At 37.9% G+C, this 16,700-nt stretch overlaps 1 protein-coding gene and 1 long non-coding RNA gene across 6 annotated transcripts in view; one reads left to right on the top strand and one right to left on the bottom strand.

Moving 5' to 3' along the window:
• LOC124080105 (uncharacterized) overlaps positions 1 to 14,812 on the bottom strand; it is a 101,965-nt gene extending 87,153 nt beyond the window's left edge. Inside the window, exons 1-2 of one of the 2 annotated variants that reach the window (XR_009225084.1) lie at positions 14,558 to 14,812; positions 12,620 to 12,751 (exon numbers count right to left, since the gene is read on the bottom strand). This is a non-coding gene — a long non-coding RNA (uncharacterized LOC124080105). The remainder of the gene's footprint in view (positions 1 to 12,619; positions 12,752 to 14,557) is intronic. The other variant, XR_009225083.1, reaches the window with a different exon arrangement.
• Positions 1 to 16,700, top strand: part of Mtus1 (microtubule associated scaffold protein 1) — a 141,980-nt gene that overhangs the window by 62,560 nt on the left and 62,720 nt on the right. For all 4 annotated transcript variants that reach the window (XM_046425956.2, XM_046425957.2, XM_046425955.2 and 1 more), the window contains exon 4: positions 11,006 to 11,167. In XM_046425956.2, the coding sequence (XP_046281912.1) occupies positions 11,006 to 11,167 (162 nt within the window). The remainder of the gene's footprint in view (positions 1 to 11,005; positions 11,168 to 16,700) is intronic.

Here is a 16,700-nt window from a genome sequence, read left to right as displayed (position 1 = left end):
GCCTTCTACCATTTTTCTTTTTTGGCACTGGAGATTGAACCCAGGACCTTGTGAATGCTAAACACATTCTCTTCCACTGAGCTACAACCCAGCCCCATCCTCTGTTCTTATCAGTTCTTGGTATCATTGCCAAAAAATAAACTCACTGGTGAACATGTGAAGACCCTGTCCATCTTTGCATGGTAGCTAGGGAAAGGATGCAGCACTTCCAAGTCCTGGGTTTATCATACTCTGAAGTTTAGACATTCCCTTAGCTGTGGGAAAATTCCCAGCCCCGTAACTAAGGAAGTTATTTTTGTTAATCCGCACCCAAAGCATTAGACTTCTTGTGAAGTCCAGGCACAAACAGGTCCTCAGGTCCTGACCTTCAGTGCTGTGCTTCTGTGTGATTCAAGTGACTGTGAAAACCTTGCTTTGTGGAATGTTCTTGTTTCTCTGTCAAATTACTACTCTCTTGGGACTGGCTGTGTTTTTGTTGTGACTCACCTGTGCTGCTGTGGTTTCCTATTGTGAGTTTACCCTGGAATTTAAGTCAGTGTGATGGGTACACAGAGTACAGTTTCTTATATCCTGCTAGTAAAGTATTATCTTGGCTATGGTAAGAACGTGGGATACTGAAATAACATTTCACAATATAGAAATGGAGCGAATTACTAAAATTCTGTGCTCTGGAAAGTAATTCATTCACTTCACAGATTGAGAGTGAATACTGTGCAAGTCCTATGCCAGACACTGGAGGATTGTGGAGAGAGCGAGACATGGTTCCCGCCCTCAGGGCGTTGACAAAGGGGGAGGGTGGTGAGTCCTTCTCATCACATTTGTCTTTATGATATGAGAAAACAAAACACAGTGAGAAACGATGGGATCTCAGAAGAGGCTGAGGTTACGAATACCAACTTGATGGAATTCTTTCTATATGATAAATGTAATTTTATAAGAGATGTATACCCTTACATTGGTAATGGCCAGTCTTGGTTTAGTGTTGATGCTTTCTGACATTTAAGACCTCAGAAATAAACATAAGAAACACACATATGGATTGAGGTTTTGTTGTGTGTGTGTGTGTGTGTATGTGTGTGTGTGTGTAAATAGAAATTGGCTGGTGTACCAGGAAGCAGAAATAGAGGATTCAGAGTATAACATGAAGACTGATGACCAAGTTGGAACAGATGTGTAGAAATACTGAAGAGGGCGGATGGTCAGTTAGGACACCGTGGAATAGTATTCTGGCGATCAACAAAGACAAGACAGAGTTTAGGTCTTTTAAGTTCATGAAAGGAACGTGGGGGCATCGTTCCAAGCAAGGCAAACCTTATTCTACCCCTTGTCTATCTTGAATTCGTCAATTCCAGTTATTTATTTATTTTGGTACTGGGGATTGAACTTATTTGTCAAGTGTCTACTGCCAGCTTCCCAGCAGGTTATTTTAAGTGAAAAATCAGAAGGAAAAAAGAAACAAAAATGACCCTTCACCTTACTACCACCAAATAGCTTTCAACATCAGAATTTATAACTATTCCGTGCTTTTTCTTTTTGCACATGTTTACACACATTTAATGGGGACAGTTTATACTGTTTTAGAAATCTCATTTCTAGCTGGGCACAGTGACAGGCACTTGTGGTCCCAGCTATGCCAGAGGATCACCTGAGCCCAGGAGTTTTGAGACCAGCCTTAGTAACACAGGCCTTGTCTCCAAAAAGAATAAATAAATAAATAAAAGCCTATGCCTAATAGCCAGTAGGTACCTAGTTCGCAGATTTTTCTTTTTAAGGGTATGGTTCCTGTTTTCTTAGATTCTTACATTTTTCTTAGTAACATGGTTTTAAATGACTATAATATTCTATCATGAGAAGGTGCTATTGTCTTAGTCTGTATTTCTGTAACAGAATGCTACCAACTGGGTAATTTATAAACAATAGAAATTTATTTGACTCACAGTCTGGAGATTGGGAAGTCCAAGATCCTAGCACTGGCCTCATTTCATGGTAGAAGGCAGAAAAGCAAGAGGGCATGCAAGAATAAGTAGGCAGATGGGGTCCAACTCACTTTTGTAAAAGCCTACTCTCCTATAACTAACCCAAGATATCATTAGTGTACTCCTAAGGTCAGGGCCCTCATGACCTCTCATTAGGCCCCGCCTCCCTACCATGTTGCATTGGAGTTTAAGTTTTCAACACAATTACTTTGGGGGACTCACTCAAACTGTAACTCATTCAACTGTATCTTCATAGTAGGAACAGTTTATTTCTTCAGATGTTTTGACTATTAAGGTAGTTTATTTTTTAGTATACTTAACAACTCCACATAGAAGAACTCTGAAAGTACATAAACTGGTTAGATAAATTCCTGGATACATTCATCTAGATGGATCCTGGGTGGGGGAATTTTATTTAAGGCTTTGAGATTCATTGCCAAGTTCCCTGCCAGAAGCAGCATATAAGTCTATGCTCCTACTCTGAGCATGTGAGTTTTTCCGAAACTCTTGCCAGTATTTTGACATTTCTAACACTCTTTCCAAGTATTCATGTTTAGAAGGTGCAAAATGATATCTCATTTTAATTGATGGTGCTTGGCATTCAGGTGATCAGGTGAATACGAGATAAAAATGTTCCCTCCTTGAAATTACATCTTGATAATTTCAAGGAGTCAGAGCTTTGTGAATATCTAGATGAAGACTATTCCAGTTAGAGCACACAGCAAGAGGAAAGATCCTGAAGTGGAGCTTGACTGATGTGTCCTAGGAATAGATAGAATGAAGTAAGGAAAAGGGAAATGGGAAATGAGGTTGGAGAGGTAGTGAGAGCAAGATCACAGAGTCTTGAAAATCATCATAAGGACTTTGGCTTTAAACCTGACTTAGATTTTGAGAGGATCCCCTCTGATAGTTGAGAACAGGTTGAATGGAAGTGAGTTTGGGAGCAATGAGGAGACGCTGTAATCACAACAGAAGATACTGGTTTCTTGGATCAGGATTGTGCCAAAGGTAAAGCCAACAGGACTTGGTTGGTTGAGGGGTGAAAGCAGAGAGGAGAGGAGTGAAGGATGACCATAAACATTTGGTGTGAGCAGTGGAAAGATGGTGCTGACATTAACTGAGATGGCAAAGAATGATGCAGACATGGATATTGAGGGGGTGGGTATCAGGAATTCAATTACAGAGATCAATGAATAGTAGATATATAAAAGACAGTTCATAGAAGAAGTTTGGTGTAGGAATATCATTTGGGATTCAACAAATGAACACAGTGGCAAGAAGCTCTTTAAGAAATGATATATAAAGTTACCAGAGTGGATGAGATCACCAAGACAGTAAGTGTAGAAGGAGTGGGTCAGGGGTACCTCTTGGGTACTCCCAAGCTTAAAGGGGTGGAAAGAGGAGCAGGAATCACAAAGGAGACCAAGAAAGGCCAGGAATATAGGAGGGTAATCAGTCCAGTGTAGCATCCTCAAAGCCAAGTAAATAAGCCTTTCAAGGAGAAAGAAGGGATCAACTGTGTAAGTATCAGACAGAATATGGCAGTTGAGCATGGTTTGCAGCAGATAACAGACAACCCACCCAATGGGTTTAAGCCTGAAGGTCGTGTCTAACAGGAAGTCTAGAGGCAGGCAGATCCAGCTGCAGTGATTGAGTAATGTCATCTTTCTACTTTCTGGGCTTCCACTCCTCCTGCCTCAACCCCCATTGGCTAATCTCAGTGACTTTTCAGTTAAAATATGGTTGCTAAGAATTCCATGTGTAACAGCTTCTTGCCACTGTGTTCAAAGGCTGAAGCCAATCCTGGTGTCCCAGAGTAGGAGTTTTCTCCTGACATGCCTCTCTACATTTATCAGGGAGGAAAAATCCTGGTCAGCAGCTTACCTCCCAGTACTCTTATTCTTACCTCTTATCTGCGCAGACTGGATCACATGGTCCCTCCAAACATCAAGAAAGGTCAGGAAGCAATTATTTGACTTTTAAACCTTTCTATAGGATGTGAGCCTTGGAGATGGGGATTGGGAAGCCAGGAAAGGTGTAAGACAAATTGAGGCTATGTTTAAAAAAAAAAAAATTCCTTTTACTGACTTTTATTTTGGGAGCATATGATTCTTGTTGATCTGGTCGTTGTTCTTTGTTTTACCGTATGCCTTTTAATTTTGTATGTGGTGATTTTAAAAATTTAAATTTTTATGCTGTCAAATATATCATTTCCCTAAATTTTTCCTGTTTTTATGCATAACAAGACCTTCCTACACAGAGAAGATTGGCCTATATTTAATTATTTTTTATAGTTTATTTTAAACCTTTTACTTTTTTATCTAATTTTAATTTGTTTTGATGGCTGGTGAGATCTAGGAGCTAATATTTGTATGGTATTATGTACCAGGCACTGTTCTTTTTTTTTTTTTAAATTATAAACTCCTTTAACTCTCACAAGGACCTATGAGGTAAGTACAATTATAATCACCCCATTCTTACAGAGAGGAAATAGAAATTCAGAGAAAGTAGGTAACATGCACATAGCTAGTGCATGTTGGAGTTGGGTTTGAACCCAGTCCATCTGGTCTAGATTGTCCAAATTTTAACCATTACCCTACACTGCTTCTCAAAACTTTTAATATATATATTTTTAAATTTATGGTATTGGGGATTGGACCTAGGATACTCTACTACTGAGTTACATCTCCAGTCTCCCCTGGCCCTTTTTGTTTTTGAGACAGGGTATCTCTAAGTTGCTGAGGCTGGCCTTCAACTTGTCATCCTCCTGCCTCAATCTCTTGAATAGTTAGTATCATAAGCATGCGCCACTGTGTCCAGTTCAAATTTTAACTCTTTGAAATTAAAATATCTTAATACCACAAATAAATTCATTTTGTGATTTTAAATTATCTCCTTTGTCCTATCCTGACTTCTTATATTGTCAATGTTTGTTAATAACTAGGTTATTAATCTGTCAATGCAGTTTTAGGCCCACAATTGACTACTTTATGCTTAAATAATATGCCTTATCAACTAGTTGCACAAATTCCTTTTTATATATTTTGAAGATTACAGTAAAATTTACACCATGTAGAATTGCCATTTTAGCCTTTTAAAAAATATGCTGTTTTTTTGTGGAGTAAGGACAGTCATATTGTTGTGCTCTGTCCATCTTCAGAACTTTTTGTATCTGCCTCAACTGGAATTCTGTATCCATTAAACCATAACTCCAAGTTTCTCCTTCTCCCAACCCCTGGCATCCAACATTCTGCTTTCTGTCCCTGTGATTTGAAAAGGGGGGTCTTACAATATTCGTACTTTTGTAACTACCATAGGTAACCTAGCATTGTGTCTTCAAGGATCATGCAGGTGTGTAGCATACATCAAAATTTCCCTCTTGTTAAAGGCTGAATAATAATCCATTGTATTTATGTACCACGTTTTGTTCATTCCTCTCTTTGTGAACTCTCTGAGTTGGTTCCACTTTTGGCTATTGTCAGTAATGCAGCTTTGGGATTGGGCGTTCAGATACCAGTTCAAATCCCTGCTTTCATTCTGGTTGTACGTATAGATGCGGAGTTGCTGGATCATATGGAAACACCATGTTTAATTCTTTGGAGAACCGCCACACTGTTTTCCATAGCAGTTACACCCTATCGTATTCCTATAAACAATGTACAGTGGTTTTACTTTCTCCACATTCTTGCCAATACTTGTTGTTTTTTATAATAGTTGTCCTAATGGATGTGAGGTTGTATCATTGTGGTTTGATTTGCATTTCCCTAATGACTAGTGATGATGAGTATATTTGAGTGTGCCCGTTGGCCATTTGTATATTTTCTTTGGAGAAATGTTTGTTCAAGTCCTTTGCCCATTTTTAAATTGAATTGTTTGGTTTGTTGTTCTTGAGTTGTGGATTTCTCATTTTTCTGTTATGGAATTTTTGGCTATTTTTATCTTAATTACAGACTAAAGTTTTTTAAAAACTTAATTGCTCTTTTAAAAATACTTTATTGGAATAGCGTTCAATTAAAATATTAATTTAGTGCATGTTTAACATATACTTATTTAAACTTCTTATTTTCCTATTTTTTATACTTTTCACATGGGATTACCACTTTTTAGTGAACTTCTTCACAGAAAGCTGTGTATGTGCAACTGTTCATCCTTGCTAAAGGACCATTCTTCTATCTTCCTGGTAGATGAAAAACCTGTTGGTATTGTGTAGTGTCTATTTTCTAGGCCACATATCTTGTTTATTTAAACAATGTTTACACACTAAAACATTTTCATTGAAGCTAAGTTTGTAGACATGTCCATTATTGTTAGTGAAAGTATGAGTTGGAAATGAACCTGTAGCCACTGTAATTCATTTTCCCCCAAATTGTTAATTTTTTATTGTTTTGGGTAGACTTTAATTTTATTATACTTCTGAACTGCTGTACACAATTACTACAAAGGTCACTTTCTCTATGTGGTTACATTTAAAGAACCCAAGTTATAATTATAAACAGATTCTTAAATTTTGTATTTTAACTGTTTAGAATTTTCTCTTCCTGACTCTTGTAGTAAGTGACTCTGCTGTGTGCATTTATTATTAAGTTTTATATGTTACAAACTGACCTCAGTAATTTCCATTGTCTAGTTAAAATTTCCACCACTCTACCCCTGGCAGGTGCCCCAGACTTTTCTTACTTGTTTCCTTGATTTTCAAGTCTTCAGTCTGTTCTACATTCCACCACCCCATGATCAGGTCCTGGTGGGAGTGCTGAAGAGGCTGCATAGCTCCTGTCCCCATCTTCTCTCCACACTCACCCCCAGCAAGTAAGGTCTTACATTCTCAGCATGGCCTCTACTGCCACTGCTTTCTCAGCTGGAAACTACCCACCTCTCCAGCCTCATTTTCTTTTTCTGTGCTCCTACCAAGGAGTGCAAGCTACACAACAGCATATCTAATAAAAAGACATAAGGATTTTGCTAGCAGTTTATAATTTTCCCTGCGAACATGTGGTAGTGATTTCTGTGGCAAGATGTCAAGTGTTTCTATCACCACACATTTAAACTTTATGATTAGTTACAGTTACTTTACTGGGTAAGCAAGTATATACTTGTGTAACACACACTTTCACATAAATCCATTGTCTATATATTTATTAAGATGAACTATGTCTTCTAATGTAGGTAATATAGGAGTTAATATTTTTATATTTAGATAATTGAATCTCCAAAACCCATTATTTTTTTTATCAACTGTAAAGAACAGCCAAGTCAGTTTTCCAATGCTGAATGCAGTTTTTCAGTGCTTTAACATAATTGTTGTATACAGAGCTCTCAATCAGGTGTTCTAAGATGGCTCTCCTAGTAAGTTCGGTGCTAGAGGAAAACATGTATGCTTCAAATCCAATAGACTCTGTTATAACATAAGGCAAAGTACAAATGTTTTTTTTCTTTTTCCCCAGGCAACAGATGGTTATAATTCATAGAATCAAAACAAATCTGTTGTCTGGATATAAGTCTATGCCAAATGTGTAAGCTTAAAATAAATGACTATGGTCAATAATATATCCATAGGTTGATCTTAAATCTTTTTACCCTTTACATCAGGATATGTTACCTGATGTGATGTGAACCCATAAAAGTCTTTTTTTTTTTTTCAGAACTTTAAGAGAAATTTCATATTGATTTCACTTGTTGGAGATTTTGGTGCTTAGATTAATATAGTCCCTCAATTAGCTCAGTGTTGCCTTGTCTTTCTTTCAATATTGCTGATGATGTGTATGCTTTACTTTATACTTTATATGAGATCCACTTATATAACTACTCTAGGTCAACTTTACTATTAAACATTAGTACTTTGGTGAATGGTTAAGGTCTTTGGTGTATGCCCACTCTGTTTACCATTCTACTGTAAGAGCTTTCTCCTATTAAGAGGGAGAGCTCAAATTTTGAATTTGCCCACAAGCCTTGTTCTTCTTCCTTTAAATGTGATGCTGCTTTTTTGTGCACAGCAGAGGGAACATTGGGCTGGTGGTTAGGGATTCTGACTCACTGACACTAGTTAGACATGTGATCCAAGTAACCCCTTTAACCGCCTAGTTCTCTTATCTATAAACTGGGATTGTAAAAATAATATACCACTAGGATTATTCTCAGCATCAAAAGAACTAGCTAGGAGAGCTGTGTGGTAGTGTGCCCCTGTAGTCCCAGGCCTTGGGAGGCTCAGGCAGGAGGATAACTTGAACCTAGGAGTGAAGGACAGCCTGGGCAACATAGTGAGACCCCATATTAATAAAACAAAACAAACAAAACCCCCCACTAAATTTAAAAAGAGCTAATCTTTTGGTGAAAGGCATTACTTACTACCCTTATTGCTTATTATAATGATGGAATAAAGATGGCTTTTGTTCTTTTTCCATCAGACTTTGCAGGGACTACAAGTTGCCATTAGGTAGAGGGGAGGGACATGGAGACTTGGAATGGCATTTGGGCTCCGGGGTAAGTGCACTTTTGGTGTAGGCTATGTGTAGAATCAGTAAAGGTCCAGGTCTCTAGTAATTCTGAGGCATGCTGAGTCTGTAAACTTACAATGCTTTCAGAAGCAGTTCTGTGAAGCATACCTTTCTGAAGAATAAGTGACTTCAAAACCTGTTGAGCCTTGACTACATTGGAGCTCTGGCCCCGGAAATTTTAATCTGTTACTTGCCCAGCCCTGCTCACTATTTCTGATGATGATTCATTAGAACGTTTCTGCTGAAGGTGTAATAGTTTGGTAACTTTTTATTCCCCAAATCAATTTTTCCTTTCCTCTAAAAGCTAGTAAAACTGATGGCAAATATAAATGAAAGATCAGATAGGTATTTGAATATCCAATATTTGCTAACCGTTTTAAAGGACTGAAGAGGCTTGTTCAGAGGGGTACAGTGCTTCATGCTTTCACGTGGATGATGAGGGAACACGTTATCCACATTTATTATTTACTCTTGGCATTGAAAGAAAAGTCAATTCAGCAAACACGTGTTCTCACTCCATACTCCACACCAGTGCTAGGTCTAAGCTACAGATTTGAATAAGACGTTCTTCCTGTTCTCAGGGACCTTAGCAAGTAGTCTAGGAGACCTGTGGAATTAGTTGGTGGCAGAAGCAGGCGTGTGGGGTGAGCGCAAGGCAAGGGGTGGACCTCACAGGGAAGGGTGCCCTGGCAGGAGAGGCTCAACATCCTTAGGATTGTCAGCAGCACTTCTGAAATTTAATGTGTGTTTTCATTATCTGGGGACCTTGTTAAAATGCAGGTTATGGATCAGTAGACCTAGAGTGGAGCTGTAAGTGTGTCCTAGCAAGGATTTATGAGAGAATTATCAGCTGACCCTGTATTCACAGGGCAGAAATGGGAACTGGGTGAGGGAGCCCAGTTCAGTCACACAGAGGGCATAAGAGGAGAATAGAGTAGAATGACCTGGAAAAAGACAAATAAGGGTGTGTGTGTGTGTGTGTGTATGTGTATGTGTGTATGTAGAGGGCAGGGGAACAAGGGAACAGCACTTGGTAGAAACCAATCCTAGGACTCCCTTTTATGCACTTAAATATTAATTAAGAGAATTTAAAATGTCAGCATATTGTAGATAGTGGGAAATCCCAAACTTTAGCTTGGGGTCATGACCTTAATTTTCATGTTCAGGAGATAAAGGTGATAGAGTTGGAAGTGATGGAAGGATAGAAATGGTGTGCTCAACCAAGTGTAATAACACATGGTGTATCTGTATCCTGATGTCAGAACACTGGGTTGAATGGAGCAGAGCAAACACTGATATACAAGAACACTATGGGGTGAGGCTGGTGATGGGGAGGCTTCCTGTTGGAGGCTTCAGATGCCTGACCTAAGGAGCTGGGTTTTTTTTTTCTCCATTAAGATGTGATTTTTATTACTGAAATCCCTAAGATAAGGGAATGAGCATGATTTTACTCACTTGTGGTGCCATTAGTAAAACATGACAATATTTTCTTCAAAGGTCTTTTTCTACCCTTGGTGTCCTTGGTGATACTAGTAGCATAGAGTGACCGATGGTATGGGGATCTGAGGAAAAAACACCATTGCAATGTTTTGGGCTTGTGAAAAAGGAAAAGTGGAGCTAGAATCTAGCATATACAGATGGGAGTTGAAACACCCAAAAAGGAATTTAAAACCTGAGTGGCACTGGGATCCAGGTGGGTGGTGCTGCAGGTGAGAATTTGGGATTCATCTGTGTAAGGCATGGAGTAAAGTAAATAAAAGAGACTCTTTAAGAAAATGAGTTTGAAGAGAGTTGTGATCAAAGACTTGAGCTTGGGCTGTGCTTGTGCCTTTCGTAGTAGGTCTGAGCATATGCATGGTGTGCCTTCAAAGATGTCTGAGGATAGGAAACATGCATATTTCACAAGTAAGTGGAAACTTGCCACAAGGAAGAGTTTAGAAAGTGTGGTGTGGTATGTTTGGCAAGCTGGTGAGTAAAGATGAAGAGGTGGATCTTAAAAATACTAATAATGTAGCACCACCTGGTGTTAGGCATTAGGCATTTTCCAAATGAATTTTTTTCTCAGATCAAATTGGTGTTTCTGTTTTGGTTGCTTTAAAATTTTTCACTTTTATAGTTTATTTGGTAGCCTAACATGTGCATTGAGTCATTTATTTTTGTATTAATGTACAGAGGGGGTTCATATCAATTTGTTTCTGCTTTGATTTCAACTTTGCTGAAAGCTTTCTCACAAGATTCTCTGATCTGTTTTCTACTTCAGAGAGGACGCGTGCACGTCAGTTACTTCAGGGTGCAGGGTTACAGCCACACTTCTCATAGCCTGATTGCCTCCTCATTTATGCTCTTCTGTCTCTAAAGCCTTGAAAATAAAAAGCCTGGGTGAAGTTTTCATCCTTCATCTGGAGTTACATGATCCTGAATATTCATTTTGTATTCTGACTCTGCAGATAGTGAAGAAGTTTGAGTTTACAAAACCGAATGTGCCAGCTTTCAAAATGAAATGTGCTTTTTTTCTTTTTTCTTTTTTTAAATCCCAAGGAAAACCTACATGCTTGAAATCTGCACAGCCATCTTGGGTGAACTTGCCTAGGCCACTTCCCAAATCCAAGGCATCTGTGAAAAGTTCTGTGCTGCGGAGGACAGGAAGCAGCCGGTCCATTGCCAGCACCCACAGTGATCTGAGCACCTACAGCACTAATTGTAAGTTGCTCTCGTGTCAAAATTGGGGGGTGGTTGGAACAGTATTTATATATTTTTCAAAAACAATGCTCTATAAACAAGTAGTAGAATTTTTGATTCTGTATTTAGGAGAAAATATGCATAATGCTTCTTTGGAATTGTTCAGAAAGTTTGGCAGGGAGTATGAATTCTTTATTAAACATTCTCTGTTGATGAATGTGCTTTGAAGCACTGAAATGATGATGTGTTGAGGCACCTGTTGTGTTTTTTCATGAAGGAGTCTGAAAAGCATCATTTCAGTCAGTGGTATTTTGGGGTTTAACAAAAGAATAGCAATGTAGAGGCTCTTGGAACCCAAGTGGAGCTCAGAGAGATTGTAAAAGACTTTCTTGTAGATGTATTTTGTATAGCTTTTACTTTAGATGCTAGATTCATGCAGTATAACTAATATGCTGTAACTTCAAGCCTAATTCTAAATAATTGAAATAGAGCATATTTTTAAAGTTCTTCTGTTTTCTGTGTAAAAAGTTAATTAGTAAAGCAAATTAATTAAGCTTTCCTTTTCATTTGAAAAATGTAATGGATTCAGCACTTATTTTTTCATTTCCTCCTCAAATTAACTCACAAAATAATTTGTGAACTAATTCAGACCCTCTTGGAGTGCCTACTCTGCCCAGACCCCATCATGATAGGTGTAGTGAGGAATACAGGATATCAATGAAACGGTCCTTACTGTAACACGTAGTTGAGGAGACCCATACATGTATACTGTGTCACAATACATTCTATTGTCATGTATAACTAAAATGAACAAATTTTAAAAAGTAATTGAGGAGAAAGAAGACATTTACATTTGTGATCAAAATATCAGGTAAAACAAGATACAAACATGTGGGGAGGAGTGGAGGATTCTCTCCCTTTTAAGACCAATTCAGTTTCTTCTTTTTGGTGAGGAGATAAGGACAAAGTGGAATAATGCTTATTGAATCTTTCTGAATATAAAATAGTAGCAGGGCTACTATACATTATTTCATATTTTTCTCTCAAATGACGTCCGTTATCTTGTTTTTATATATGAAATAGTTGAAGCTCAGAGATGTTGTTACAGGTCCAAAGTCACACAGCAGGTATGTGACAGAATGGTTTATGAAGGATCAGTCATTGAGATAATGACAGCACATTTCTGACAAGTCACTTAAACAGCAGTAGCTGGTCTCATACACAAATTTAAGTAGCAGCAAATGAACACATTAGCAATACTGGAATATGTTATCTAAATCTTAACAGGATTATGATCTATTTATTAGTTGAATTTGGGGTAAACATCAGAAGGGTTTGCATGCAACCGATTATTCTCAGAATTTGAAAAGGTAATTCACACGTGTATTATTTTAAGATTATTTCCCTTCCAGCCTTCTTTGTTCTACAGTGTGAATTTTAAAAACAAACTGCCAAAACAGAATCACCAAGTACCTGCAGAGATAGGGTTTGTGACACTGGACTGGAAGCAGATGCATTTTCTAGTGCTGTCACCCAGCGTTTTCCATCGACAGCCATGTTGGCTTGGACACTGCCTCAGGACCATGTCTGACACTCCTAAGGAGGCTGTAAAATGCTTTTGTCATTCCTTTTTGTCTGTTAACAAAGGGGTTCACCATACACCCACAGAGCTGTCTAGTGGCAATGTGTCTCTGTTGCAGATTAAGCATTCAAATCAGTGAGTCTCTTTCTTAGTTTGATTTGCTAGCTGGTTTAATCTGTTTTGTGTAGTGCCTTGGAGCGCACAGATTTTTTTTTTTTTTTCTCCCCTCCATTCTAATTCACTAAGAGCAAGCATGAGGGACACGAGAGTGAGCATGGCTGCAGTTTTTCCTGATTGAGCTTGCTTTGATCCTTTTAAATGACTGTACCAGGAGGATTTCGCAGTTGTACAGAAACTGATATTTCTTCAAAAATCTTTATCAATTCTTCACTCACCCCACCGGCTGGTTCAGAGAGGCACTATGATGCTACCTTATTGACACTGCTGGTCGTGGGATCCTACAGCCTTTGTATAATCCCTTTGTTAGCCACGTTTACTGGGAAAAGAAGTAGGTCGATGATTTCTGGTTTGATTCTTTTCTTTGTAAGCATGCTTGAATTTCTATTCAATAAATTGGTCTTAGGACCTCTTGATTGTTATCTTTGTAACTTGTAATTTGTGTTAACTATAGTATTTCTTAGGCATATTTAAATATATTTAAGATGTGAATACTTCTGTATAGAACAAATTTCATTGTATATTTTGTGTATTTTGAGATTCTTATTAAATGTAATTTAGAAGCATTGTCAGTATTCTTGGCATATAAAATGATGCTATTCTCAAAGACTATTTGATAGTTTAATTTCTTATTAGTAGCTTTTGTATATGTAGTTTGTGGTTGTACAAATATAGAAAAATACTTCACTACAATTATAATTGAAACATCACATCTTTGATTAATTTCTTCAATTATAATTAACACGTGTTTCATATAAAAGTACTAAATGTGCAAATTTTTAAAGACTACCTCAAGATATGCAAAAACTAATTTTGATTTGGAATTTTCCTGCTTCTCAAAATGGAGGGTCATGTTAGGAAATAATCTATTGATTAATGTTTTGATTCTTATTGGCTTAAGCATTTGAACCCTTTTAAAGGATGTTGTTTTTTTGCTTTGTTCATTTCTTTGTGATGTGACAAATGGTGGCAGCATCATTTAAGAACTTCTGAGGTGTAGTGTAGTGCTATTGTGAAATTAGCATCTAGTCCTCAGTACTTTGGGACCCTATAGAAATAACATAAATGAATGAAGATGTGTGTAAGACAATAATTTTTCTTATTTCAGAGTTTTGGCAGGCATTTTATATGTGTACGTTTTTAAACATAGAAAGATTGAAAGTCATGAAGATGGTTTCCTTTGGATATTAGCATAAAACATTGCACAATAGTTTCTATAACCAGACACACTCATTTATTGAGGTTAAATATCATAAGCTCTTTTTAGAGTCAGGTACCTAGCATCCAGTTTTTAAGACCTTTAAAGTAATTGGATAAGGATAAATGATATATTCTGGGTATTGAATACAGTTGAAGGTTTATAGAGCATTGTGCAATTTAGGTCTTGAGAGAGTGTACAATTTTGCCACATTGGCAGGAATCTGAAGTCCAGAGACTTCCTTCCCTTTTCACTTCGGCCACAAAAGCATGTTTATTTTTGAGGGCAGATGGTGCAGGGCAGTGTATGAGATGCAGACTGAAGCTGTTTGCATTCTCTTGGAAATAGATCAGAAGACTAAATAAAGAAATAGGTGTTCTTTTCTATCACCTTTATGGCTAGCCCTGGCTGTCTGGATGCGGGGTAGGGGTGGCACATAGAAAAGGACACTCACCTCAAGCTCATCCTAGTTTTCCTGCCAGTTCTGGTGAAGTTGGATGATCATTCTCTTTGCCTCAGTCTTCTCATCTGAGGAATGAGAGGGGAAGGGCTAGATCATCTTCAGAAGCCATTCGCAGCGAATGTCTGACTGACTTTATTCCCTTCATTGCAATAAGAGGGTGCCTGATAGTTTGGAAGGAGGGTGTTCTGAGTTGTTCAGGTGATTAAGCCGGTAGAGAGAAGGAGTCTTGTTTACCCTGTTTTTTGTTTGGTTGTCATGGCAGGAAAATGGCAAGTGAGTATGAACTTGCCCACCAACATTGGTCAGTTGATAAGAATCTCCAGGAAGTGCAATGCTGCCACTTTCTCAGGCTGCTTCCAGGCTCTGAGGGGAAGCTTTGTTTGACTAGTAATGTCTGCCATAGGTGACGAGGCTGGGAGAGGCAGCCAGCTCTGCATCACAAGCTACATTTCTACTTATGCACTTATGTGTGGACTGTTTAATATGGAAATTTAATCCAGAACACTTTTTTGTTCCCCTTGTTTTTCTGATGTATATGTGAGACATTCTCATTACTACAAAGTTGAATATTTTGCTTTTGAAATCCTAAAGCTTAGGTTTTCAGTAGTGATTTGATTTTAAGCCAGGCGGGCAGATGATCTGGCACAGTGGGGAGTGTGAAACTGATTCACAAAAAAATTCAAGAAATGAACAGAAGGTTGGCTCTGTGTGTATATACATAATTCAGTAAACAAAAAACCACACTAATTTCAAATATATGCTAGAATGTAGTTAATTTACACATAAACTGGACTGATAAGTTTTTGTTATTTTTGTTGTTTGGTTGCTTTGCAGTGCTGGGAATCAAACTGAGGGTCTTGTGCATGCTAGGCTGATCTACAGTCCCAGCCCCTGTTAAATCCTTTTTCTAAAAGTAAAATTATTTCTTCTGCTTAGACTTTGAGAAGATTGTTTCATTTTCTTTTTTGATTGTTTTTTCTCTCTCTCTCTCTCATTTCATGTGAAGCACATTTTGCCTTGGGGAAATGAAAATAAATATTCCAGAGTCCATTACTTCAGCATAATTTAGATAGGACTAAAGATGACAACATAATTCTAAAACTACATATTAGAGCTGAGACCTGAGTGATCACATGTAGAATTCACATATTGAATCCACAGTTCAAGTGTCCTGGGGTGGTCAAGGCCCCAGGAGCACTGTGCTAGGATGATTCTGAGGATGCATCTGGCCTTCATAGGTCTGAGTACCATGATGGGTTGGTGGGTCCATGTGTTATAGCACAGGGAGGCAGTGGCCAAGTCAGGACCAGAGCTTGAATATCCCAGCTCCTGGTTCCATTGCTTGAACATTGGTTATGTTTCTCTTACTATATCATTGCCACCAAAGAGTTCATCATCTGGGAATAATAACTCTGGATGAGGAAATGTTTAGATAGCATCAGGATACCATGCTGTCATGTTAGGAACCAAAACAGAAAGTAGGAGAAATATTTTAAGGGCATCATGCCTCATCCTTCAAGATGGCATTGACTAAAAAGCAAGAGCCAGCTGGAGTAGAATGTTTTGAGAATTGAAAGGTATTTGGGTGTTGGGTCATAAAAGTATGTTCGGGGTAACAATTTGCCTCACTAAGTGGGATGCATATATAATGGATCACCATACAGTATATATGTATATTTTTACCTAAATATGTAAGTAAGCCATAAAGATACAAATGTGTTTGTATCTGAGTAAGATGCAGACATTTTATGCTTGAAATATGAGTTTTAATTCTTGTATGTCCCAAAGCTGATGAGGGATCTGGTGCTAGGGGATGTTGTATTGAGCTTGTTTTGCATATGATAGAGAATTAGCAGACATGAATGTCACACCTCATGACAAATATGTCCTTTGCTTCAGTAAGAAATATTTTTACTAAATTCTTTTGCAAAGTGCAGGTCTAAAGCTTAGAAAAGAAAAGCATGAATGCAGAATCATACAGTTTTATATTATTTTCATAAATTTAATGGAACACGTGGCTTGATTTGTTTGCTGCTAAATATAACAAAAATTGCTTACAGAAAAGCAAGACTAAAATCCTAATTGTTATTAATCATGGTTAAGATTCTAATAACATCATTTTCTTCCTTTATTG

This window comes from Marmota monax, unplaced genomic scaffold (genome assembly GCF_021218885.2).
Source record: "Marmota monax isolate L192 unplaced genomic scaffold, Marmota_monax_Labrador192_F-V1.1 WCK01_AAM20220418_F8-fsc00197, whole genome shotgun sequence".
NCBI classification, from domain to species: Eukaryota; Metazoa; Chordata; class Mammalia; order Rodentia; family Sciuridae; genus Marmota; species Marmota monax.
This window is presented reverse-complemented; position numbering and strand designations above follow the sequence as displayed.